Source organism: Plasmodium vivax, chromosome 13 (assembly GCF_000002415.2).
Source record: "Plasmodium vivax chromosome 13, whole genome shotgun sequence".
Taxonomy (NCBI): domain Eukaryota; phylum Apicomplexa; class Aconoidasida; order Haemosporida; family Plasmodiidae; genus Plasmodium; species Plasmodium vivax.
This window is the reverse complement of record NC_009918.1, coordinates 1,382,669-1,402,648: the sequence shown is the minus strand read 5'-3', so window position 1 is coordinate 1,402,648 and position 19,980 is coordinate 1,382,669. Positions and strand designations below refer to the sequence as shown.

Here is a 19,980-nt window from a genome sequence, read left to right as displayed (position 1 = left end):
CGATGACGCGAAATAGTCCAAGGGGCGCGCAGCAGCTAGCCGCCAGAAAACGAGGAAATGGCGAAATAAAGCACATTTTTTAAGCGCCATTTGCATATGTAATTTCCCATTCATACGTTTGTGTGCATGAGGGAAATTAGGGGGAATGGGTTGATGTGTAACGCGGCCGTCATTCACATCTTTTGGAAAAGTGCAAACTGGGGGAGAGTTGCTTTGCACAGTTAATGGGGATACCAACTTGAAAAAAAGGAACCCAGGGGAACGAACTGAAAAAAAATAATTAAAAAAAAAAGCGAAAAAAAGAGCCAAAAAAGGAGCCAAAAAAAGAGCGAAAAAAGAGCGAAAAAAGAGCGAAAAAAAACGAGTGAACATAACTGAAAATAACCAGCTCAAAGTAACCAAGTGGAAACGCCATAAGAGGAAAACCAGCCCGATGACAAAAACGAACGTGGGAACGGAACACGCAGCGACCCCCTAGTCCGCCCACGCGCGATACACCAATGGGTGGTGCGCAAAAGGGGGCATACACAAACTACCTACATGGGTGATGCACACATGTACACGCTACACTGCTTGGTCATACACGTTCGTACTGAGACAACCCCGCATGTATGTGCATACCTGCTCATTTTTTTAACGCATAAAATTGAAAGTGGGATTTTCAACCAACGCGTCGATTTAACCGACAAGAAAAGGGAAACTTACTATGCAAGGATTTAATGCCATTTTGCCATATGCTAAGGGGGTAAGATATGCGTAAAAGGGTTCAGGGGGAGATAAAAAAAAAAAAAAAAAAAAAAAAAAAAAAAAGTGCATACTGATTCGTCATTTACGTGTAAGATTGTTGATCGAATGGGGACATTAAACGTACCTTTAAAGAAAAAAAAAAAAAAGTGATCTTCGAACAGTTCTACACCCCCCCTTTCTTTAAAACAGCAACATGGTTAACGTATTTGAAAAAAAAAGGCAAAAGAAGTTTTAAGTCAATTTTTTTGCTTCATCCAAATGATTGACACGTAATGTATGTGCGCCCTGTTAGCTATTGCGTGGACTTGTGTGTAATCAGAGAAATGCTTAACGAGGCGATCCCCACAAATGTACAGGTACACCATTTAAGCAAAAATAGGTTAAATGGTACAGCATGGCGAAATTTGCCTCGCAATCAGTTTTACAGCCACGTGCGGGCGTCCTACCCCCCCAACCATGGCGATTCATGTTTATGCTCACCACATGGCGGATTACAAAGATGTGTCCATGGCCTAATTTGAAAATTAAAAACTGCAGGGTGGGTTAACATACGGAGATACCGCATCTCACTGCTATTTTATTCTCCCCCTACTTCGCCCTTCACCTTAAGCCCCTTCTGTGGTATGCTATTCGAGGGGGAGAGGGTATTAAAAGGGGCATATAACTACACCTCTATGCATAAGTGTGCTGTTCCTTTTAAAGCAACAAAGCAACATTTGGTAGAAATGCAGTGGGTCACTTCCTACGCGGAGATGTTCACAAAAATGCGCACGGCCAATGCTTCGTTCTGTTTCCACCGTCTGGCATTTTTTCCAGTCAACTTCGCCACGTGAATGTCAAAAAAGGGGGCCTTCCTCGCTCGCCTTCTTTTGGCCATGTTTTCTCTTTTTCCCATTTTATTGGCAAGAATGAGGATAATTTTTACAAACAAGTCGTTTATACCGTGAAGGGTATGCAACTCTCACAGGGGCACAATTCAACGCAACAAAATAATTCGCCAAGATGGATCGAAAATTTCGCAGCGAGGAAAAAAAAAAAAAAAAAAAAAATTAAACATCTCGTCTGAGAGTTTTACAACTTCGACGCGGGATAATCCTCTCCTGGAATGAATCTTCCATGTTAAGTTCGTTCCGCCGCGTATTGTTCATTGTTGCCTGCTAAATTCCGGAGGTGGCTCCTCCTTCACGCGAAGGATGTAAGCATGTATGATGCGATTTTGCTTCAGACTGACCACGTCGCCACGTCGTTAGGCACCTCATTTTTCATTTTGGAAAATTCCCGGAACGGATAGCGATTTTTTTTCAAAAGGGAAATGCGCACAAAAAAAACAAAAAGTTTATGTTCTTTCGTGATTTTTTTTTTTCAAACATTTTAAAGTGGCTCTTTTTTTAAGAAATGCTTTTCCGTTTTGGAAAAAAAAAGATAGCCTTTTTGAGGACGCTGCGATGAGAAAATTCTCATTTTGGCCACTCTAGCGCGGGGGAGCGGCAGACTTGGTAATCTGCCGAACTGTCGCAAACCGAACCGACCGAGCAGGCGCGCCCCCGCCCATGCCATGCGAGCAGGCGGCCTCGCCCTTCTGCGCAACCTGCAAAACGCCCTCTCCAGCAGCAGCGCGGCGAAGATGAAGCCCAAGCGCGGGTACCACCAAGGGGTGGCCAACAAACCCGTGAGCATACTGAAAAATGTGAGTGACGCGATAGGGAAAAAGAAAAGTGCCCCCCAAGGGGGAAACGCGAGCAGGCACATCAGCACGTCCAAGCCGAAAAGCGGAAACAAAATGAACATGATACTGTATAAGAAGCACGGACAGCACCTGCTCAAGAACCCCGGTATATTAGATAAAATTCTATTGGCAGCCAAAATAAAGAGTTCAGACGTGGTGCTGGAAATAGGATGCGGGACGGGAAACCTAACAGTGAAATTATTACCTATAGCGAAAAAAGTGATCACCATAGATATCGACGCAAGAATGGTAAGTGAAGTGAAAAAAAGATGTCTGTATGAAGGGTATAACAATTTGGAAGTGTACGAAGGGGATGCCATAAAAACAGTTTTCCCCAGATTTGATATATGCACAGCGAACATTCCATATAAAATATCCAGCCCACTCATTTTCAAGTTAATTGCACACAGACCATTATTCAAATGTGCCGTGTTAATGTTTCAAAAAGAATTTGCAGACAGGATGCTAGCCAATGTAGGCGATAGCAACTACAGCAGGCTGACTGTAAATGTGAAGTTATTCTGCAAAGTTGTTAAAATATGCAATGTCGATCGAAGTAGTTTTAATCCCCCCCCAAAAGTTGATAGCGTCATTTTGAAACTTATCCCAAAGGAAAATAATTTTTTTATTAATTTTGATGAATGGGATAATTTGCTAAGAATTTGTTTTAGCAGAAAACGAAAAACACTTCATGCCATTTTTAAGAGGAACGCTGTTTTAAATATGCTCGAACATAATTACAAGAATTTTTGTACGTTTAACAAAATTGTGCCCGTTAATTTTCCTTTTAAAAAATACTGCCTCGATACTCTCAAGGAGCTGGACATGACTGAGTGCAGGAGCGTCAGTTTGGATGAAAACGACTTTTTAAAACTGCTGCTCAAGTTTAACAAAAAGGGAATTCACTTTTTTAACATCTCCAATGTGGGCAGCTCGCGGGCGGCCAACATTGTGCTGAACGAGGAGGGGGACGTACGCGGCGATGGCGGTGTTGGCGGCGCTGGCGGCGCAGGCAGCGACAGCAGCGACGATAGCGATAGCGACGGTTACGACGATGTGGACAGCATCCACGAGAAGGTGTAAAAATAAGGGGGGGAAAGCGAAGCCAATGCGCTGCAAAAATGTTTACAGAAAAAATAAAATCCAGCGGGTGTACGCCGCCCTCAGCTCATCACGCAAACGGGTGACAAACCCGCTTTTAAAAAAAAAAATAATTGCCATGTGCCCATCCGCGAGGTGAAGCTGCCCCACGGGGCACTCCTCATTTTCATTCGTTTGGTTAAATTATTTTTTTTTATTTTTTTTTTCCCTTTTTTGAGTCAATTTTAACCGAAAAAAACGCAAAAATGTACAAAAAAAAAGGACAAAATGAAATGATAAAAAAGTGAGACCACGTAAGGATGTGGCTGCTATCGGGGGAGAATAGCAAAGTGCGTCATCGCTCGCCAAATGAAACGCGCTGCGGAACTATGACGATGCTATCGTAATGAAGAAAAAAAAAAACAAACGCGGGAAGCTTTTGCAAAAGTGGGCTACACCGCCTTGGGATCCTTAACCGGGTTCCCACCCACACAGTTACGCAACTACCTTCTACCACGTGTCCAACATCTTACTCTTACAACATGAGGACTCATCGTGGACCTTTTTACATTTCAAAGAACAGTAGTACCTGATGAAGGACACTGGCTTGTGTTCGTAGCACTTTAAACATTTGTATTTTCCTTCGAACCCGCAAACGATGCAAAACTTTCTTCGCGCGAGGGAACTTTGGCCTCCATTAACTTTGGTCCAGCAGTAGGTCTTCGTTCTAGGGAAAAAATGGGAAACGAAATGGATGGCTAGCGTGGAGAATGAACCAAACAGGGGGGAAAAGAACAATGTGATAAAGTTGCAGGGAGGCCATCCTACATGGGAAAGACACCCTTCTGCCATTTGGGTGGTCACCTCGCGGAGCTTATTCGAACCGACTCCTTTTTTATATATGCATGCGTATGAGCAAAAGGAGCTGGACTTGTCCCATCCGATGGACCACTCATCAGAGTCATCCCCTTGGGGGATTAACTAAACACATAAACATACGCACATGCGTATATTCTCATAGGAATGGCCATATCCCGATGGGCACTGCGCTCGTTTCCTACTTGGATGCGTCGGCCTCGTCCTGGGCCAGGATCAAATTGATGTCCACTTTTTCCCTCTGCTTGAATTTACACGAAACGGCGACATTTCGGTTCAAATTGACGTTCGTGTTGGTGATTTCAATGTCGTCGTCGTCCTCACTATCGGAGCTCTTTTTCCTTTTCCTCTTTTTTGCGCTCTTTACGTTTTTCCCAATGCTCGTATTTTTCACGTTCTTTCCGCTGTTCGTGGTGGCCGCGTCGTTTGCATTTTTGTCGAGGCGCCTTCGCCCCATTGGGAAAAAAAAAAAAAAAAAAAAAAAAGCAAAATTTAACTTCCGCTTCTGCTTACTCGTTTTGAGAGGTACAGATAAAGTGAAGAAAAGCGTTTAACCGATTCAACGCTCTGTGAGCTAAAAATTATGGGAAAAAAAAAAAAAAAGAAAATGACGCACTAAACGGTTAAAGGAGCAATAGTAGGAAGAAATGATACGATGACGAAGGTACGTATTCACATTCTGCATGCATTTAAGGGAACGAAGTTTCAAGTGCGGCGAGGCAGAAGAGGAAAAATAATTAAAACGCGTGGACTGCCGAAGGTACCCCTATGATAGCATGCACTGGCGGATTGCACATTTTCTCATACGCGTTGTATACGACTCGGTAAAATTATGCACATGAAAAAGGGGGGGAATACGAAACGAAAGTGCGGTTTTATTTATCCCCGCCACCGTCGCGATGCGTCGCGATGGATTAATATCCTCTAGCGGCATTTTAAACGATGCGCGGTTTCCTCATTCTCAATTCGCCTTATCGATGCAGCACTTGGTTAGCCAAGTTGAGGAAGGAACAAAATTATGTTTCCCCCAAAAGTGTCGTATAACCCGCACATGAAAACAAATATGAGCAGAACGCACAAAGGTGAACACACATGCATAGACGTAGGTATGGTCATGCACTCACGCATGCATAACTTCCGTACAGCGGTATGTCCCGTTTCTGCGCATTAGGTGGTAAAACCCAGAGAGGGTCAAACTGTTTTCCCTTAAAACTAGAAAAGGAACTCTTTAATAGTGCACCTATGGTTAACCATTTCGTTGTTCATTTCCCCCCATTCTTTTATTATGTAAAAAAAAAAAAAGAGTTTAATGATAACCTATGCCACTACTTGGCAGTAGTGGCACTCGGGTGGCCCATGAATTTCTCCCTCCGTTCTGCTTATCACGATGGGTAAATTTTCCTTCACTTGGGGAATGCCTCGCAAAAAATGCCTCGTAAATTTTAAGGGGACATACCTGTTGAGAGAGTTGGGATGTTCTTGTCTGTGTGTAACTTGGTTCATTCGGGGAAGGGGGGGTAGACTTCCCCGTTGAATGTTAAATAAAACGAAAAGGCGCAACTCTTTGAGAGAGTAAGTGGACGGGGAAAATTGCTCGACATTAAGCGAGGGGAGTCCACTTAGAAACATATGGAGCGCCCTAAATAGTGAGAAAAAACACCTCTACATTTATGTTAAACGGATGGAAAAAAAAAAAAAAAAAAAACGACGATACAGACACGCAAGTGAGAAATATACACATGTACGTACAAAATGGTAGGGGCCGATCACGCCTTCCAAAATAACACAATTTTGTGGAAGTTACTTTTCCCGCCATTTTATTCACCATTTAGAGAACTACGGGAGTTAAAAATTAAATTGGTAAATTTTGTATGGCATTAAAATGAGAATTGTTTTTTTTTTTTTTTTTTTTTTCTCGGTATGTCTTTCATTTGACACATCCCCGCCGATTACGCCGCCCCAGAGGAACGCTGCTGAAAAGTTTTGCAGCGGAATGGCTCAGAGGACGCCGCAGGTAAAAAAAGGATGAGAAATTCGTCTTCGTCCGATTAGCAAAAGGGAGGAAAAAGTAAGAAAAGAAACAAAAGAAAGAAAAGTGAGAAACGCGAAAAACGTGCGAAAATAAACCGAAAAAGGACGAAAAAACGAAACGAAAGCGCACAAAACGGGGAAGCCCAAAAGACATCTGGACGAAGCACAAGCCCCTCCGCCGCTCACAAAATGGACTTCCAAAGAATAGCGACCTACTGCTTCCTCATTTCGTACCTGATCTTCTGCCACATCGTATGGAATGGGTGCTATAATATCTATTCCAGCACGGAAGACGAAGTGTACAATTTTCTGTATTATCGAAAGAGGGAGAAAAGGCCCATCAAGTTAGAAATAAGAAGGGAGCTCAAAGTGGACCATGTGAAAAAGGTTTATGTGAAGAAGGCGCCCTGCCCCGTCTTGCCCAGGCCAATCAGTACGCCCCATTAGCGGCTGGTCCAGTTCGGCCCTGCGCTCAGTTGTGCGTTTGCGCGTATATGCTATGTGCGTATACATGCATTGGGGTAGCCGAGCAGACGCGCTGCCATTGAACTTCCGATGGAACCCCTTTTTTGAAGCAACCCACACGCACACTTACCCTCTCTACCCTTCGCAGAGTCGTTGTTCCACCTCAACTGGTTTAGAAAATCCTCCGATTTAGTACCCATAAGCATCCAGCTATATTCTATGTTTGATGAGAAGAATAATTTTCTCGGATTCATTTTGCTCTCCTCCGCGATTTTTACCATACTGGAGTGGATGTACATCGTGTACGTGTGAGGGGGTGGTTCCCCCCATGCCTAGCAGCCAATCGCAACGCCGCTAAGCAGCCCACCGCTCACTCGCACAGCTAGCCAACTCCCCTTTGCTACCAACACAGATACCTCGCCAGCATGCTCCTATGGGACGGAATCATCAAGCCGATTTGCAAACTTCTCTACCTAGCAATCTCAGTCTACCTCATTTTACGATTCACAGTTATTTTCCTTCCATTCACAAAGTCCTATATGTCCCAAGAAAACTACAAGTACATATCGAGTTATGTTTTTAATTTTTACAACATCATTATGAAGGTAAAAATGGGCAAACCTAGGGGGGGAACTTCCATCCTCCATTTGTCGCTGCACACCTGCAATGCGCACTGACGAGTGGGTACACACATATGCACAGTGAAATAGCACCGCGAAGAACCCCTTCCATGCGGAAACGCTCCACACATCAACATCCCCTTCTTTTAGATATCCAAGGAGGTGAGCACACTCGTGAACAGAGTGATGCAGGAGAATGGGACCATAAACAAGGAGCTTTAAAATGAGCGAGAGGAAGGGCATGCATGTCTCCTCGGTTAAGTGTTTAAAAAGGCAAAATTGTTTTCTTCAAATGGGGGAAAAAAAAAATGGCCGCAAAATGGTGGCAGCAGAATGAGCCGCAAAATGGGGCCGTAAAATGTGGCCCCAAAATGGAGCAGCAAAATATATCCGCGCCATAACGCACACCTCAGGCGCTCTGCGCTCTTCCGAAAACGGTTGACACTTATCTCATTTACAATTTGGACAATTTTTAGAATTTTTTTTTTTTTTTGTAATTTGCAACTTTTTGTTTCGCATTTGAAACTATTTTTAAAATTATTTTTGATTCCTTTTTAAATTGGCTTTTTAATTGTTCTCCACATTTTCGAGGACAGGGGGGGTTGCCACGATTTGCTTCGATTTGCGGCGATTTGCTTCGATTTGCGGCGTTCTGTTATGCTGCCACGGTGCATTTAACTGTGTGCCTGCTTGTGCAACCTAGCCGTTTAGGGGCTGGAGCGCCCCCTTCTCCGCGTTCCCGTGATGTGCTACTCTTGCAGGCGAAGTGGGGGTGTCCATTTGGGTTCTTCAAAATTGGCCTGCCAGGGGACTCGCCCGGCGCTTCGTCCTTCTCTTGGTACTGTGCACTATGCACTTCAATTTGCACTTCCCTTAGTGCTCCCCTTTGCGCTTCACTCCGTGCGGTTTGAACTAAGCAGCGCGCTCTTCGAACCCTCGGAACGTAAGAAGGTGTCTAGGGCGGGGCTCAACTGTGGGGTGGCGGGGAAAAGAACCCCCTACATAAGCCCCCCACTTCTGGGCGCAGAACAACTTCGCCAAAGTCGCAAGACGGGGTGCAACGAAGCGGTTTAACAGAAAAAAAAGGAAAAAAAAGAAAAAGCACGTCCATGGCACCCCCGTGACAACCATGTAAAATCCGCTTGTCCGCCGCTCCACCGCCCCCGCCGCTAATCCGCTAATCCGCCGCTGCCCCCTGCGCGGCCTTGCCGCCCATCGCCTGCAACTGCCGGTAAACGCCGAACGAATTCTTGGCCAGGAAAAATACCGCCTTGTTGATGATGGAAAGCACCTCCATGTTGCCATTAAAAACGAGGGTCGACAGAATGACGGCGGCGGCCAAGAACAGCGGCAAAATGATATTCAGGCGGAAAAAGAAGCGAGTAAAAAATAAAAGCTCGTTCCATCCTAGGATTAACAAAATAACCCAGAAAAAAAGAGGCACATTTTTTAAACTCATTTTAGCACCGGTTTCCTGGATATACTGAGCATCTCTGCACATTTCTTGGATCTTCCGCTTGGCCTTATTCTTCCCCTTCTCAACAATTTCATCTTTTATAAAATTATTTGGTAAGTAATCATCAATGATCTCCACCTGAACATTTTTCTGAAGAATGTCAATAATTAGAAAAGCATAATTTTTGGATTCTCGGAAAATCTTTTTCAATTCCGCCATGGAGATCTCACGCCACTGTCTCGGTTGTTCCGCATCATCGTAATTAAACACAGACTCAAATCTTTGAATTATGATGGAGGATAAATTGTCTGAGATTTCGTCTAGCTTACTTTTAAGTACATCCATTATTTCGTCTAGGTAGTAGCTGTTCAGTTCTGCAATGGCATTTTTGTTTTTCACCTGCTTGTCAATCTCTTCTCCTACAGTGCTGATGTATTTGCCTTTGTTTTTAATTACGTCAATTTTGTGGAAGTTTAGGAGGTTTTCCTCTACGTAATGGTCGTTTTCATGACCAGTTTGATTATCGCTGAGCGAGTTGTGTGCTTCGACCAGGTTATCCTCATGGAATGTATTATCCTCGTCGTTATATAACCCTCCATTTGGAATAATGCCAGCGGTGGTGATACTACCTGGGCCCGCTCCTCCCCCTTTGAGATTTATGAAGCACTTGGTGAGATTGCTATTTATACTTTCCTGCAGCGCCTTAACAATTTTGAGCGTGTGATTCCAGTACTCCTCCGGGTTCTTCGTGGTGATGAGGAGACTTTCCATATTTTTAAATCTACTTTTGATGGTGGCCCTGGTTCGGTCCAACAGGACGGTGAGCTGCGCATTTCTAATTCTGTTAAGGTCTTTGCAAATGGCCGTGGAGAGGATGCTCAAGGAGGGCTTATAATTAAACTCGTGGGTTTTATTTCTTTTCTTAACTTCAATGTTGCACTTTTGGTAATCCTCAAAGAATTTGCACAGCGTGTTGTACTCTAGCTTATCCGCATTGAGAAGGAAACTGGACCACAGGCGAATGCATTTGTCTTGGCTGCTACGTGTATCCTTCGTATCCTTCTTATCACCCGCGGATGGGCTACTCCCCCCCTTGCCGTCTTTACGCACCTGCAAATTGGACTCCTTGCTGAAGAGGAACACATTCTTGTCGGAGGCGCAAACGCTATACATGGTGTTCAGCTCGTTTGCAAATTTGGCCGCCAGCACCCTCTGCGTAAAATTCAAATTATTATCCACGATGGTTTGCAATTGTATGAATAGACTGTCCAGCAATTCTTCTGACGTCTTTAGGCATATGCTTTCTGTGTACCGGGAGGCGTCTACAAAGTATTCATCGAGGCTCTTTTCCACCACTTCCTTTTCAGCCCAGGGTTTAAACTCATCAATGGAGGTACTACTATGTTGCGAGGATGACGCGGCTAACTTCTCCTTTATCACTTTGGACGCATTACTAATCACGTTATTTTTAATTTCCTGGCATCTAAACGTTGCTAGCATTTCCTTCTGGGATGGAATGTCCAACTGGGATTGCTTCACGATGGTGTTCCAAATGTTATTGCAATAGTGGGCGAAACCATCTGAAGGGATGTTCCTCGAATATTGGAGAGGTCTCAACTGGTTGATCCATTTTTGCCTTAAATTTTCTACGTCTTTTAAAAATTCTTCCTTTTTAATAATTCCATGAGATAACCCTACCACTTCTACGATGAAGTAGTTACTTATATTTACTTTCTCTGCCTCTGGTGGCTTTTTCATTTCGGTCCAAATTTTGTTTAAGTACTCCTCCACAATTTTATTCTTCACAATGTCTATCGACGCGAACTCTTCGAACCAGTCTCTCACTGTGAAGAGCAAAATCGTTTTGGGGCAATTTTCATCCTGCTGAAACAGCTCCAGGTTTACCTCCATCACCGTTTTTAACAGTCCATAATTCGATGCTGTGAAATTCCCTAACGAGTGGTACCACAGGTTTACAATTACGCAGTCCGCTAGCGCTAAAGAGAACAGCGCTGATCTGTGCTCAAAGGTTAGGCGGTTGTCTCCCCTTTCTTTGGAGTCATTCCCCTCGACGTCTAAAATCAGCGTGGGGTTCACTTTCCTGGTGGTACTTCCCTGCTCGGAGGGGCCAGCCGAACTATCCTCAAATGTGTCGAAACTTAACCATAACCCCTGGGTTGTCTGGCTATGACCCAGTTTGGTATTCATCACATCGAATGACGTTTTAAATAAATTGTTCAGCAGGGTACTTTTCCCGCTACTCTGGCTCCCCAAAATTGCTATCACGTTGTAGTTGAACCCGAGATTGGCTAGCTTGTTCCTAATCATCCACTCTTTTAGATCCTCCATGATGTTTCCATCGTAGTCGATGATTTGCGTTTTAGTGTCCATCTGCACGTTGGTTTTGTCTTACAGGGTTATTTTGGTGCTTTCCTTTTTTTTTGGCAATATTTCGTGCCTACCCGTGGTGAGCGTATTACCAATGTGGTGCGCGCGTACAAGGGCTGCTCAGGGGTGGCTGCTTCAGTGGAGCTTCTTACTTGGGCGCGACTTGACCTCCTTCCTGCACGCAAGCCAGCGCTACTTCGAATGAACTACACTACGCGCGCAATCACTTTGCATACGCTACATGCACGCGTATGGCTCGTTCTGCTAAACTACTGCGTAGGCGCGAAATGTACGTAGCTTAGCCCGGTGGGTTTCCCAAGTTGGCTACTCTAACTCTGTAAGCATTTTTTTTTTTAGGAAACTCCCCTCAGGTTTTCTCCTTATCAAGGGAGTATGCTTCACCACTTGCGCATTTTTTTTTTTTTTTTTTTCTCTATATTTTTGCCAAGAAAGGAAGTTTTATGCCTATCTGTGATGGAGCTAGATGAGTAGCGCCCCCTGGGCAGTAGTTTTTTTTTTTATTTAAAAAAACTATTCCTTTTAGCCTTCTTTTTGTGTATATATGGTACCTTTTCTTACATACGTCTCCCACCGCCGCGAGGCCCTTCAGTAAAAATGGTAGTTCAGCAGAAAAGAGGAATACACTTTAAGGAAAAGAGAAAAGAGAAAAAAAAATTAAGTAATAACTATGCAAACCGCTTAAAGCACGTGAAAGTGCTCTGGAGAAAAATTCAAAAGGCGCGTTTCCTCCGGTTTAACTTTTTAGCTAACCGTTAGCGCAAAACTGATAACGCGCAACCCTAAGGGGAAGCTCCCAAAAATTAGTTTTTTTTTTTTTTTTCCTTCTTCTGATAGGGCGAGGTGCCCTTCCCCCCCAGCCATGGCTAACTAGACGTGTGCTTCGACCAGCAAAACACACTCGCGCATGCTTCTGCTCCGAACACGGTAAGCACACTGCAATTTTTTGTGTAAACAAAAAGGGGGAGAAACAAGTTGACCATTTTTATTACCACCTCAACATGATGATCTTTGCGAATTTGTTCCTTTGCAATGTTACTCCCCCCTTTTGTGCGTGCACATGGTAATTACGCTCATATATTTAACGTTGTGTATGTAATTTTCCCTTCGATTTGTGGGGCGAGCTGTTTTCACACAATGCTTGCGCACCCCTGCATCATTAACCCAATCGATCCTTTCACGAGTGTTCCCTCGACAAAATTGTTCTGCTAACGGTTTGTACTTTTTGCATAAGGCTACTTTTGTTAAGGGGAAAATACAACGTAGTAACTGTGAAGCTGTTTATTACCCTATGTGGGAAAGGCACCTATTTGTCCTTCCGACTGATCACCATTTTGGTGAGCCAATTTTTGGGTAAATCTGGGGAACCAATCGACGGGTGTCACCATGCTGCACCATGTTGTGTGCGCATAGACCACGGGGGGGGGGGGAGGCTCCCACAATCAGCTGAATTGGTCAAATGATAACCAAATGGTTTAAATACCAAAGAGTAAAAAAAAAAAAAAAGAGGTTTCCTTTTATCAACTGGGTTGATTTTTTTCCCCTCACGTTTGAGTCGTTATGCTGATGGTTGCCCCTCTTGGGAAGGCCTTCCCCAACTGGGGATAAATAAACCACGCGAAAAGGAGCCCCCCCCTTTTGTGTTTTTTCCCACTTGTAACCTCCACCATGTCGCGCATACGCGTGTAGTGCCCAATGACGCCTCTGATTTACCCCCATATGGGTAATCACATCTATACGCATATAATGGGAAGAAAGGTGGCCAAAATTGCGGTTGGCTATTCGGTTAGGTGCATGATGCCAACGTGTTTTCCCCTTTCTTATCTCCTTTGCACCTACATGTGCAGCGCATGGTAAAAATGGAGCCCCCCGCTATTCTCAAATGATCCGATTTCGCCTCCCACCGTGTGCACATTTCAAAGGCCTGCCCATCAACATGGACTTATCATTTGAAACGATTAAAAAAAGGGTTAAAAAGTCGACAAAAAGGGCATAAAATACGCGCTCGTCGCTTGACTTGAAAAAGGCGGAATTGAAAATGATCAGAAGGTAGGGTCTACCCATTGGGGCCAACACCCGTGTGCCGCTCCAACGGGCGCAATCATCGCGTTGTTCGGGGGGGTTCGTTGGCGCGCCATCAAAAGGGGTGCAAGGGGTAGAGAAAAAGTTCCTCCAACGGGGCCAAATGGGGGAACCTCCAAAGGGGCTACCCCCCCACACAAATATGCACACTCTCCACCCCCTTTCCTAATACCTCATTGAGTAGCAACTTTTCATCTGCCCGTTCGTTTCGGAAAAATACTTGGAAGACGCCGAGTTAATCAGAGTGGACGTGACGGACAGGGACTTCCTACTCCTGAGGGTGTTCCGGTGGATTTCTTCCCACGCTTTGTTAACATTTAAAAAAGGAGACAAATCCGAATTTATAAAATTAAATTTATAATTTTGAAACTGTATATTTTTGCAGTAATGAACAAAGTAGTTTGTACTGTTAGCATTAGCTCCTGGGTGGATGGTGAATTCTGGTTTTTGATTTAATTTTTTTAATTTTTCATTTTTTACATTTTCAACTTTTTTTTGGACAAGCATTATTAAATTTTTTAAAGTCATTGGCAGGAGGGGTTGATTTTTCCTTTCCAAAATGTTGCTTTTCAATTGCGAATCTTTAAATTCGATGATGGCTTCCACTAGGCAGTATGTGAATACTCCGTGGCTGACGAGTAGGCAGTCATTTTCTTCCTCCTCTTCGCTGTAAGCGGCGTCCTCGGAACGGTCGCTGTGGCTTCCGTGGTTGCCTTGCTCGCCGTGTTCACCGCTTTTGCCACTCTTACCGCTCTCCCCCATGTGCGCGTTTTCTTGCGGCCCCCCGAGGGATGAGGCACCCCGTGCACGTTCGTTACCGCTGCTACCCGCAGCTCCACTACTGTTAAAAAACATCTTCACCACATTTAGCGAGAAGCTGAAATTTTTCTCGTAGGCACTCTTCTTGGCTGAATGTTCGCCTGGCTGGTGGGGGACTTCTCCACCCGTTTGTCCCTCCCCACCGCCTTTTTTTTTGCAGCCCTTTTTATTCCCCCCCGTGTGGTCAACCGTATCCACCCCCTTAATCTGCGTCACGCGAGCGAACTCCATAAGGGGGAACAGACCCTCTATGGAAATTTGCTCCCACGTAGCTGCACAGAAGCAGTAGGCCTTGGGCGCAATGGGCAGAGACGAAATGGACTGCAACAAAGGGTCAATCATAGCAGCGGTGGATTCTACTTCTATCATTTGATGGTACCTCGATTTGCAAAAATATTTTTTCATGCTAGCATTATTCATTATAGTCACATCGTAGATAGCCTTATGGACTTTATTGGTCGGGTTAGTAATCGGCCATATGCCCTTCTGCTTACAACCTTTTATATAAGACAGGGAATTTTCTGTTCCAGCTGGGTCTAAAATGGTTTGACAGCCTGAGCAATCTAAGACGATAGTCATTTGGGCACTGGCATTTATACTTAGCAATAAATCTTTCAACTGAATAGCTGTCAATACGTTTTGTTCTTGCACTCGGTTAAAGGGGTCGGAACAAAGAAAAGCTTCGTCGTAACCTTCCCCCTCCCACCCACTCATGTTATCTACTTGCACACTCTTTCCCGCAAAGTAAAAAACGTATGAACCGAGTGGCACGGAATCTCTAACTAGCCAATTTACAGCTTTTAAAATGTTTATCCTTGTTGGCCACAACTGCAAATTTATCCCTTCGGATGAAATGTCAACATTTTTAATAGCGAAATTTTTACACGAATTGCACTTCTCCCTATCTGCCCCGTTTTTTTGATAACCACCTATGCTGCTCGTATTGAACAAATGAAATAAATTTTTTTTTTTCTTCCTTTCTTCCTCTTTTGTTCTGTTTTGGCTAGCTCCTTGCCTTATATACTTTTTTTTATTTATGTCAAAATCGTCATGTATGTACGCATTTGAGGGTAGACTATCCGTTAGCAACAGAACATTTTCGGGTTTAAAATCGAAGTACTTGACTAACACTCTGCTGAAAATGTATGCGTCGTTCACTGCCCCGTAGAGCCTCTCCCCTTCTGCCTCCCTCATGTAGTTGCAGCCAATCACGACTGCCTTTTTTACGGTGTGCTTTGAGTCTGCTTCGAATGCAGCGTCCAAGAGCTGCTCCCTCGTTTTGGCGTCCTCCAGAAATTTCGCCTTGGCACTTAAACTGCTAACCGCGTTGGCGCCGTCCAACAATTTCGCCTTTGCAATCGAGCTGCTAACCGCGTTGGCGCCCCCCTTCTGCGAAACTACCGTGAGGGACTTCTCCTTCTTCAAGCTCTGATTCCTGTAGGACACTGTGCGGTGAAAATGCGCCAAGTCTTTTGGGTGCTTGTTCCGTAAGTAGTTGTAGATGTCACTGTTGCTAATCGATTTGCAAACGGGCAACCCGCTTCTGTTGGGGATCTCCTTTGTCGCATTCAAATCGGTCAACGTTGTTCCCGCCTCGCACGGGGGAGTTGCCCCTTCCTGCGGATTTCCCCTTGCCCTGCTTTGCGTCTTCCCAGGGGGGTGATTTTGCAAGGCGCTCCTATCAGTGCTGTTACTCAGCAAGGGGAGGGTAGCACCATCGACTTGTTTGCCACTTATGGGGGCAGCGCCATCCACTCGTTTGCTACTCAGCATGGTACGCACGTTGGTTAAATATTTTTCTGGGGCCGCTTTAACTGTGCTGCTTGGACGGGGCCCCTTTCCCGCCTTGCTCTCAAAACTACCGCCAGCCACTGCGCCATCTTTTGCTATCCCCGAGATGGAAAAACTGGCGTTATTGCCCAATGGGTTCTTAGGCACACCTCTGCATGCGGGAGGCGGGAAAAACACATTGCTGTTGTGGCGCACTGGACCATTTGGCATCACCCTGGTGTTGCTCGCACTCATGAATTGATTTCGGAGTGGGGGGTTATACAATGGGTCGCTTGTTAGCTGCCCCTGTCGTGGTGCCTGCTTAACGGTATTCACATTTTCGTCATGGCTCTTTTGTCCCTGTTTGTTTTTCACTGCAAAATTGTTGAGAGTGCCATTAGGATGAACTGCCATGTCTATCCGTTTGGGGTTATCCGCAGGGGGGCCATCCACAGAGGGGTCACCCACGAAGGTAGGTTTGGTAGGAAGCCCTTCCACGTAGAGGTGTCCACTCAACTGACGACTTTTCCCCCCCAAATCCGGCAAGACCCGATTCGGAAAATAGCCCTTCATTGAGGGCACACACTCACCCGCTGGCATTTCACTTAACATTTTTTCATTTTTCAAACTCGTCGCTTTCTGGTCACATTTTAGGAATCTCTCCATCCCCATTTTTTCCACTGTGGTGGCACTACCCTGCGAGATGCACGTCGACACGCCCGAGTCCACATTGGGGCCCCTCTCCCGTAAAACATACCCGTCCACATGCTTTATTTCGCTCATGCTGTGGTCTATATATATTTTTTTAAAGGCCTGTAAACTATTTGTGGTTGTATTTATGGGCCCACTTAACACACTGTAGGTGTGTTGACTAACCTCATCAGCGCGGCTAATTTGGGGTGGCCCACCTGGTATTGCCTTAGTCATCTTCGTTGAGCAAATGGGGAGGTTTTCCTTTAACGCCATTTTGGAAAGATCGAACAGGTGCGGGATCCCACTTGCATATTCGGGGTGGCTCCGTTGACTGGGATGGAGATGGGCTAAGGAGGGGTTCGCCAAATTGGGGCTACTCATATTGGGGTTACTCAAATTGGGCCTGTTCAAATTGGGGCTAGTCAAATTTGGCCTGCTCAAATTGGGCAATCCAGCACTGCTGCCACTCAAACAGGGCGATTCGCTGGGCCGACATGCCGCAGTGGCAAGCAAATCTCTACGCGTTTCCACCGTGGAGGGTCCGCCCCCATGACTGACCAATTCGGCGGTGAGGTTGCTCCTAATTTGGTCACCCCGGGAGAAGTGGTGGACTTCTGGTCGAGCCCCCCCCTGCCGGCCACTCACATCCGTCCACATATAACCACTTTGCCATTTCGATTCGGAGAGATAATTCCTACTCTGTTTATCCTCATCCATGGCACTCCTCTTAAAACACTCGTTCGTGTTCGTCACACTGCGGAGGTGAACATTGCCGTTCCTTCTCGGCAACTTATGATTCGAAATGTCATGCGTGAGGTTGTTATAAGTAAAGGGGGGGTTGTTATCACTCTGGAGGGAAGTCCCAATTTGGGTACTTCCATTAGCATGAATAATGTCTCCGTTATTATGTGAGCTCCTTTTCTGTATATATGGGATGTTAACCCATTTGGGCTGTTCTACACAATTGGCATTGTTCCCACCGTTTGTGTGGTTAACCATGGTTGGCTCTTCCAATTTGTAGTTGGCTTTGGAAGGGCCTCCACCATCTGCGTTCAGATTCCCTTCTTTTTTTGTTCCCCCCCTAAACATGATATCTGTGAAAGACCTATTTTCGCAGAGCCTCGTTTCGTTATAATTCGAACGGTTGGCACAGTTAATCGGATGGTAATTTGTGCTACTTAGGGTATGCGAAAAGGGGTGGTCCTTTTTGAGTCCTCCCTTTTCATGTTCAAAATTTTGCACTTTCTTAACTGGTGCTTCTAATGGGGTTGTCTCATTAGGGGGTAGCGCATTGATATGCATTTCGGGTTTAGGAGATTTTTTCTTCATGCCCAAATCGGCCGTGTTGGCTTTATACGCTCTAAACTTGGCGTCCTCCTTTTCGCTAACCGAACTGGGAAGATGCTCCTTTGCGGTGATCTCCTTTTGTGTGTGTTGGTTGTTTTTTCTTTCTGTGAGGGAACGCTTACCTTTTTCCTTAAGCAAAAAATCTGTGCTAATAATTTTGTGGCTATTTATGTCCCACATTGGGATATATCCACTTTTGTCCTTCCGACTGGCAAAGGGATTGTCTCCCCCTCTTGCGTAATTCTCCCTTGAATTTTCCACGAAACTGTCATTTTGCGGGTGAACCTGCGCATGATGATGATGTGCAAAATGACTGATCAGCTTGTTTGGGGAGGCCCCCTCCACATGGCTACCCCTCCGTTCATGCTTCGCCCCTGGCTCCCCTCTCCCATTTGCATCGCTACTGCTTGACAAGCCATGCTTGGTGAAGTGCTCCTCTGCGCGATAAGATAAGCTAGCCATTTGGGGAGGTCTAAAAATTGCTTCTAAATATTTTGAATAGCTGTTTTTCGGAGCGGCCTTCTCCATCCCTTTGGCGAACTCCGCAAATTTGTAAGTCACACTGTTAGCCCTGTTAGCTCTGTTAGCCCGTGTGCCAGTTATTTTGTCGCTTTCATTCGTTTTACTTGCCCAAGCGGGAATCTGCGCGTTTTGAAAAGTTATCCCTTTTGCGCCCCTAATATTTGCGGTTAACACATTTGGCGGGTATTTTTGACTGCATTCGGTTTTGTTGAGTACCTCCATATGGTAATTCTCCCTGGGGTTTTCACTCCCCATTTGCACTTGCTGCTTATTGCCGTTCTTTGCATCCCCTTGTAGTTCACACGTTGCGCTTTTTTTCAACGTGCCTTTCTTTTTCTGGCTTAATTTGGTGATAACCCCGGGGGGTGCCGAAATTTCGATTCGTTTCGCGTTGCTGCTACGACCCACACTTTTTGTCATCGTTTGAGCTCTATACACGTTACACCCCTTGGGGCTGCCCCTGTTCATGCTGCCACACCGTTCTTCATTCCTGGTCAGTGTGGCAGGTCTTCCCGCACTGCCATGCGGCTTCGTGTGGACCCTTCTCAAAAGAGTGGGTATCTTTTTCTTCTCACTAACTGCCTTGTGCAGAACCCGTTTTTCACCCAGTTGCAGCTTTTCTTCATCGTTCCATTTGTCTATTTTGAAACCTTTTGCTTTATTTTCTCGACTGGAAAATCTGCTCAGCGAGGTGTCTTTCTTGTTGTAGCTAGCGATGCTCTCGCTTTTCTTCGCCTTCCTGACGCTTAAACTCTCATACTGCCTCATCGTTTGGCGTTCAGTAAATTTGCTAATTGTCACGTTGGAACAGCCTTAAAGTTTGAGAGTACGCACGTGCAGCTAGCTATGCAGGCGCGTTAGTACGGTGTAGAGGAAACTAAACACAAATAAGTTTACGTCCACACACTGATACGTACCAACGCGCTAACACACGTGCACAGACGTGGACTTGCGCGCCACGCACGAGCAACATACGGGGAGTAAAAAAAAGATCACCGCGAAATGTTACCACAACAACATTTAAAAATGTGTCTCTATTTCTTCCTTTCCGCTTTGCATATTTTCTATAAAACGCGCGGTGGAAAGCACGAATGGCCACAAAAAAAAAAAAAAAAAATTAAAACAGCGAAGTGTTAAAATGTTGCAGTGTTGCAATGATGCAGTGTTAAAATGTTGAAATGTTGCAATGTTGCTATGCTGAAGTGGTAAAAGGCCAAAGGAGCCAGCGTGCGCGTGGAAACTCGCCAGCGACGCCGCGCACATTCGAATTTGCAAGATTGTCACTCGGTAATCATTTATCCTTTTATTTTTTCCCCCTTTATTCTACACTTTGCAACTTC

General features: G+C 45.1%; 5 protein-coding genes across 5 annotated transcripts; 2 read left to right on the top strand and 3 right to left on the bottom strand.

Annotated features, from left to right (window-relative positions):
• Window positions 1-1,765: 1,765 nt before the first annotated feature.
• Window positions 1,766-3,556, top strand: PVX_085660 (dimethyladenosine transferase, putative; the record flags this gene model as incomplete). Its single annotated transcript, XM_001616745.1, has 1 exon — window positions 1,766-3,556. The coding sequence occupies exon 1, from the start codon at window positions 2,303-2,305 to the stop codon at window positions 3,554-3,556; it is 1,254 nt and encodes a 417-aa protein (XP_001616795.1). The 5' UTR covers window positions 1,766-2,302.
• Window positions 3,557-4,063: 507 nt separating this feature from the next.
• On the bottom strand, window positions 4,064-4,886 carry PVX_085655 (hypothetical protein, conserved; the record flags this gene model as incomplete). The annotated part of the gene is made up of 2 exons (XM_001616744.1): window positions 4,064-4,280; window positions 4,615-4,886. The coding sequence occupies 2 exons, from the start codon at window positions 4,884-4,886 to the stop codon at window positions 4,064-4,066; spliced, it is 489 nt and encodes a 162-aa protein (XP_001616794.1).
• Window positions 4,887-6,649: 1,763 nt separating this feature from the next.
• Window positions 6,650-7,767, top strand: PVX_085650 (hypothetical protein, conserved; the record flags this gene model as incomplete). Its single annotated transcript, XM_001616743.1, has 4 exons — window positions 6,650-6,893; window positions 7,074-7,227; window positions 7,338-7,530; window positions 7,696-7,767. 4 exons carry the CDS (start codon window positions 6,650-6,652, stop codon window positions 7,765-7,767), a joined length of 663 nt encoding a protein of 220 aa, XP_001616793.1.
• A 955-nt stretch (window positions 7,768-8,722) lies between these two features.
• Window positions 8,723-11,392, bottom strand: PVX_085645 (hypothetical protein, conserved; the record flags this gene model as incomplete). Its single annotated transcript, XM_001616742.1, has 1 exon — window positions 8,723-11,392. The coding sequence occupies one exon, from the start codon at window positions 11,390-11,392 to the stop codon at window positions 8,723-8,725; it is 2,670 nt and encodes an 889-aa protein (XP_001616792.1).
• Window positions 11,393-13,654: 2,262 nt separating this feature from the next.
• Window positions 13,655-19,624, bottom strand: PVX_085640 (hypothetical protein, conserved; the record flags this gene model as incomplete). Its single annotated transcript, XM_001616741.1, has 1 exon — window positions 13,655-19,624. The coding sequence occupies exon 1, from the start codon at window positions 19,406-19,408 to the stop codon at window positions 13,655-13,657; it is 5,754 nt and encodes a 1,917-aa protein (XP_001616791.1). The 5' UTR covers window positions 19,409-19,624.
• Between the last annotated feature and the right edge of the window lie 356 nt (window positions 19,625-19,980).